The 6,195-nt window shown below is 37.8% G+C and overlaps 1 protein-coding gene across 1 annotated transcript in view; it reads left to right on the forward strand.

Moving 5' to 3' along the window:
• STAG2 (stromal antigen 2) overlaps window positions 1-6,195 on the forward strand; it is a 142,758-nt gene that overhangs the window by 68,552 nt on the left and 68,011 nt on the right. Inside the window, exon 4 of the mRNA XM_037727480.1 lies at window positions 949-1,181. Within this exon, the coding sequence (XP_037583408.1) occupies window positions 949-1,181 (233 nt within the window). The remainder of the gene's footprint in view (window positions 1-948; window positions 1,182-6,195) is intronic.

Below are 6,195 nucleotides of genomic sequence, written 5' to 3' on the forward strand. Positions count from 1 at the left end.
GCCTGGCTAGTAATTGAATTTTCATGATGAATAAATGTTAGAGGGAGGCCTAGAACGAGAAGAAGATTGATAAACCTACTCCTACTCTTCAGAATTTCTTGTTCAGAGCACTGCAGTGATTTCTAAGACTAACAATAAAAATAAAATGTTGAACTGAGAATAAGGTACATATTTGATAACGAGTTTGGTTATTCTTGCTGCCCACTTCAATATGCATCCAAAAGCTGCATAAGAGAGTAATATAAAACTTGGAGATAGCTACCTTGATTTACTGTGCTCTTGGGATTTCTCTGATGATACTTGAGAGAGATTTTTGCAGTGTTTTTCAAAACTTTCTTGATATTTTGAGGGCTTTTAATGCTGTGTTTTTATATTACTTTTCAAAACAGATTCAAATCTGTATTTGTGTCATTGTTTCTGTTGGTCTTCCTACCAGATTAAGATTCATGTAAGATTAACTGAGCTCCTTTTAACATATATTTTTTCATTTTACAGTGATAATAATAGCTGACATTTTTCTGACTTTATTATATCCTGGCTATGTTTCTAAGTACTTTGTGTTTTTGTTATCACAGCAACCCTATGAGGTAGGCACAGTTTTATCCTCACTTTACAAATTAGAAAAACATCACTGAAACATAGTGTGGTTAAGTAATTTGCCTAAAATCACTCAGCTGATAGTAGCAGAAATTTACACCCACAGAGTCTGTCTGCTTGCAGAGGCTATGCTTCTAACTACAGTGTCATGTGAGACATGGTAGTACACATGAAAAAGTGGTCACGACAAAGAGGCTATCACAGTCATCAGTTTGTTATAAATGGATGGAATTCTTTAGGGCAAGTTTAAGCATGTTATAATTATGTACCCTATCAGCTGCTTCTACTGTAGCTGTGTTTGAACTCTCAAGGATAGTGATATAGCTTAACCACCTCCTATTTTTTATGCAGACTTGTAAAAAAGGCAAAAAGGGCCCAGCAGAAAAGGGCAAAGGTGGAAATGGAGGAGGAAAACCTCCTTCTGGTCCAAACCGAATGAATGGTCACCACCAACAGAATGGAGTGGAAAACATGATGTTGTTTGAAGTTGTTAAAATGGGCAAGAGTGCTATGCAGGTAAGATTGATGTTGTTCTTCCGAGTTCATTTGTACTTTTTAAACTTTATTGAGTTATATAGAGTGTAGCCCTGATTTTTCTAATTGCATCTTATTTATTTATTTTTTGTTTATTTTTGTGGGACAGACTCTCCCTGTGTCACCAGGCTAGAATGCGCTGGCGTGATCTTGGCTCACTGCATTCTTTGCCTCCTGGTTCAGGTGATTCCCCTGCCTCAGCTTCCCGAGTATCTGGGACTGTAGGCACATACCACCATGCCTGGCTGATTTTTTTGTGTTTTAGTAGAGACAGGGTTTCACAATGTTGGCCAGGATGGTATCGATCTCCTGACCTGGTGATCCGTCCACCTTGGCCTCCTAAAGTGCTGGGATTACAGGTGTGAGCCACCATCCCTGGGCTTCTAATTGCATTTTAAACATACACTACTTACTAGAGAAAAAAAAAAACAAAATCATCAGTAAGCTCTTGGGATGTATTTCTTTATGTATAAGACTTTCAAGCTGTCTCTTGATTCATTTTCTGCTGCATTTTTTTTTGAGACAGAGTCTTGCTCTGTTGCCCAGACTGGAGTACAGTGATGTGATCTCGCCTCACTGCAACCTCCACCTCCTGGGTTCAAGCAATCCTGCTGCCTCAGCCTCCAGGTAGTTGGGATTACAGGCATGCACCACCACACCTGGCTAATTTTTGTATTTTTAGTAGAGATAGTGTTTCACTATGTTGGCCAGGCTGGTCTCAAACTCCTGCTTTGGTCTCGAAAATCTGCCTGCCTTGGCCTCCCAGAGTGCTGGGATTACAGGCGTGAGCCACCATGCCCAACTCATTATTTTTTTAATGGCATAAAGTAAAAAAAAAAATTTGGTCAGAAATACGCTGATGTTAAACCATGGCTATGAGGTCTCAATTTGCCCTGAATTTATATAGCTGCCATTAAAATATGAAGTCTTCTACACATGTTGAATTCCTGGTTGAATGATGTAATAGAATTACTGTCTACTTTAATAAATTGAATTATTTTGGTCCGTGTTGTCTATTACAAATTTTATTATTTGTGCTTGTTTCTTAGAAGAATAAAATGTTGGAGGCGTATTCATGTCAAATCATTCAATGTTTTCTCTGCATACTTTTATGACAATAGTAACATTTAAGCTTTCTAATGTTGGCTAAACCCATATGGTTTTAAAAAGTGGAATAATATACTCAAGGAATATGTATACTTAATAACGTTTGAATATAATTTATAAAAGCTACAGGAAATAGTTTTTTTTAAATTTCAACTTTTAGATACAGGGGTTACATGTACAGGTTTGTTATATGAGTATATTGCACCTAGGAAATGAGCGTAGTATCCAGTGGATAGTTTTTCAGTTCCCACCCCCCACACCATTAGTTTGCAGTGTCTATTTTTCCCGTGTTTGTGTCCACGTGTGCTCAATATTTAGCTTCCACTTACAAGTGAGAACATGTGGTATTTGGTTTTCTGTTCTGCGTTAATTCGCTTAGGATTATTGCCTCCAACTCTACCCATGTTGCTGTGAAAGACACAATTGCATTCTTTTTTATGGCTGTAGGGAATAGTATTTCTTCATAGACATAACTTGAATTAGTGATGGGTACACATGAATGGTTTTCTGAGAACTAGCCATTCAGGCTTTTTGTTAATAAAAACTGAAACAAAACCTTGTTTAGAAATATACAATTAGCTTAATATGTGTGGTTTTGTAAATAAAATGTATCAAATGAGACTAACAAAGAACAGTTTTCCATGTAAAATATGAAAATACCTGTTAATTTTTTGAGCTTTCACCAATTTTACAGAGCAAAGAACTTAAAAGGTGCCAGATTTACTTATACCATTCTAATGTACCTTTGTTTATCCATTTATTAATGTTTGCTTGTATATTATTGTGATTAGAGTATGGATTCTTTTTCTTGTTTAATGTTTTAAATTACTGTTTTGAATATGTTTGGCTTTTCAAAAATAAATAATGTCTTATTATATTATTGTGCTATGACTTATTTCATCATTCCTCAATTTTAAAAATTACTTTTCTCTCTCTAGTTCTCCTTTTGGGTTATTTTTATCAAGAGGATAAATTATTTCAGTTACATTATATTGCATTTAATTACTTTCCCTCTTATTTTTATATTATACATTTTCTCTGTAATATTTTGTTCTAAGTAGTTAAATGCATTAACTTTCTTTCTTCAGCTGTCTTTTTAACATCAGTGTCTTAGTCCATTTGGGCTGCTATAAAAAACCAACATAGGCCAGACGTGGTGGCTCACTCCTATAATCCCAACACTTTGGGAGGCCGAGGAGGGTGGATCACCTGAGGTCAGGAGTTCGTGACCAGCCTGGCCAACATGGTGAGACCCCCGTCTCTACTGAAAATACAAAAATTAGCCAGCCGTGGTGGTGGGTACCTGTAATCCCAGCTACTTGGGAGGCTTAGGGAGGAGAATCTCTCGAACCTGGGAGGCGGAGGTTGCGGTGATCTGGGATTGTGCCATTGCACTCCAGCTTGGGCAATAAGAGTGAAACCCTGCCAACAACAAACAAACAAAACAAACACACACAAAAAACGAATATAAACTAGGAAGCTTATAAAAAATAAACTTATTTCCCACAGCTCTGAAGGCTGGGAAGTCCAGTATTAGGTGCCTGCAGATTCATTATCTGGTAAGGGCCTGTTTTCTTGTTCACAGATGGCATCTTCTCACTGTGTCCTCACATAGTGGAAGGAACAAGGCTTTCAGGGGACTCATGATTTAATTGCCTTCTATAGGCTTCACTTCTTAATACCATAACATTGGTGACTACAGTTCAAGATATAGTTTGAACATACAACCATTCAGACCACAGCTATGAGAAATCCTGATTCATGGCCATGGCCAATTAGGCTATTCCATTTTTGTCTAAAAATGAATATTTTCCTTAATTTTTATGTTGCTTATGGTTTGTCATATTAAGATTGTACCTCTTATCTGTGCCATTTGGGTTTTTTTTTCTTTTCTAAGGTAGGGTTTCACTATCTTACCCAGGCTGGACTTGAACTCCTGGGCTCCAGCAATCCTCATGTCTCAGCCTCCCCAGTAAGTGGGACTACAGACACATGCCATTGCGCCCAGCTTGTTTTTTGTTTTGAAATGTGTTTCCCTCTTAAGAGAGAATGTCTGCAGTATCTATCTCTTCATTGATTTCCTGGAATCTCTTCCCCAGTTCCATTTTGCTATGTGTGTTCCCACTTGTGTTACCCTTTTAAGACCAAATTTGATGGAGGAAGTCCTCTATTTTAGAAACTTCCAAGGGTTCTTTCTTACCTAAAATTTATAGCCCATATTTCCTTATGCCATATTTTCTGTCCTCCAGTCACAGTGTATACTCTGTCCCTAGGCTTTTCTTTTTGTTTTTATTGTTGTTTGGAATAGTTTTCTTTTACTCCCCCTTTGCATATCAAATAGGACTGAGTGAATTAAATGTCACTCTTCTAAAGAGCATTCTCAGACACTGTCTACTACTTTTCCTTTCCAATGTGTTTTTTACTCTTCTCATCGTATAGCGCTTATACTGTGCCTCGCTTTGATTCTAGACTGCTAATTCTTTGGTCAAGGAACATGTATTATTCATTATTTTTGCATTGTCAGGATACACCTATCTCAGTTATTACTTGAGACAAGGTCTCACTCTGTCACCCAGGCTGGAGTGCAGTGGCGTGATCTTGGTTCACTGCAACCTCCACCTCCTGGGTTCAAGCGATTCTCATGCCTCAGCCTCCTGAGTAGGTAGGATTACAGGCACACGCCACCATGCCCAGCTAATGTTTTTAGTACTTTTTGGTAGAGACAGAGTTTCATCATGTTGGCCAGGCTGGCTATCTTAGTAATTGTAAGTGAGAGTCAATAAATACAAGACTAGCTGTTGGTTTAAAAGTAGTTGTTACTGTTTAAGAATGGAGAAAGTATGTAGATGCCCCCTAATTTTCTTACATAGCAGATGTTGAATTTTGCTACGTAAGTTCTCAGCATACTATTTGATTAAAAATTTTAAGCATATTTCAGTAGCTCACATTATTTTTATTACTTATTTTTTTTACTTATTTTCCTAGTGTAAACTCTACTTGATCTTCATGAATTACTTTTTAATGTGATGTAGTATTCTCTTTGTAAGAGTTCATTGAATATTTTGTGTCTTTATTGATGAGAGTAGCCATTGTTCCAGTTATCTGTTGATGCATAACAAACCACCCCAAACTTAGTGATGTAAAACAGCAATCATTTTATCATGCCTAATGATTCTTTGGGTCTGGAATTGAGACAGAACTAAGTGGAGATGATTTGTCTCTGCTTTATTATGGCTAGGGCCTTAGCTGGGACTACTTGAATGCCTGGCAGTAACACAGTTAGGGACTATAATCATTTGGAAGCTTCTTTACTCATGTTTAATGCCTAGTCTGTAGTGATACGAAGGCTGGGTTAGCCAGAACTGTTAGCTGAGTACCAGCAAATGGCCTTTGTGGCTATGGCTTCTTACAGTATGGCTTTTGGGTTGGAGAGAATGTCCTGAGAGTACTGTCCAGTTTGCCAGTGCTCCAAGAGACCAGTGCAGTTTCTGCCTGGCATTCTGTGACCTAATTTTGGAAGCATCACTGCATTTTGTTCTAGAGAACATGGCATAGACTCTGCCTCTTATTGGGGAGCAATGTCCAAGAATTTGGGGCCATGTTTGAAAACTGTCACCATCCCTATGATATATTCTTTTGCTGTTTATTGCCTATATCATATTGGGAAAAATATTGAGCACATTTCTTTCATAAATTATGTTGGTTAATGTACACTAGCTGTTCTAAATACAAAAAAGTAGAAATTAAGTAAAGTTTTAGAATAATTCCAGTCAGTCTATCTGAACAAGGTATTTCTTTTTGTTTTTTCATACTAGCTCGTTAGTAGTAGATCCAAATGAACCAGGTATTTCTTAGATATTGCCCTTCCTTCCTTCCCTCCTTCCTTCCTTCCCTGCTTCCTTCCCTCCCTCCCTTCCTTCCTTCCTTCCTTCCCCTCCCTCCCTCCCTCCCTCCCTC

The sequence above is a fragment of the Cebus imitator genome, unplaced genomic scaffold (assembly GCF_001604975.1).
Source record: "Cebus imitator isolate Cc_AM_T3 unplaced genomic scaffold, Cebus_imitator-1.0 Scaffold232, whole genome shotgun sequence".
Taxonomy (NCBI): Eukaryota; Metazoa; Chordata; class Mammalia; order Primates; family Cebidae; genus Cebus; species Cebus imitator.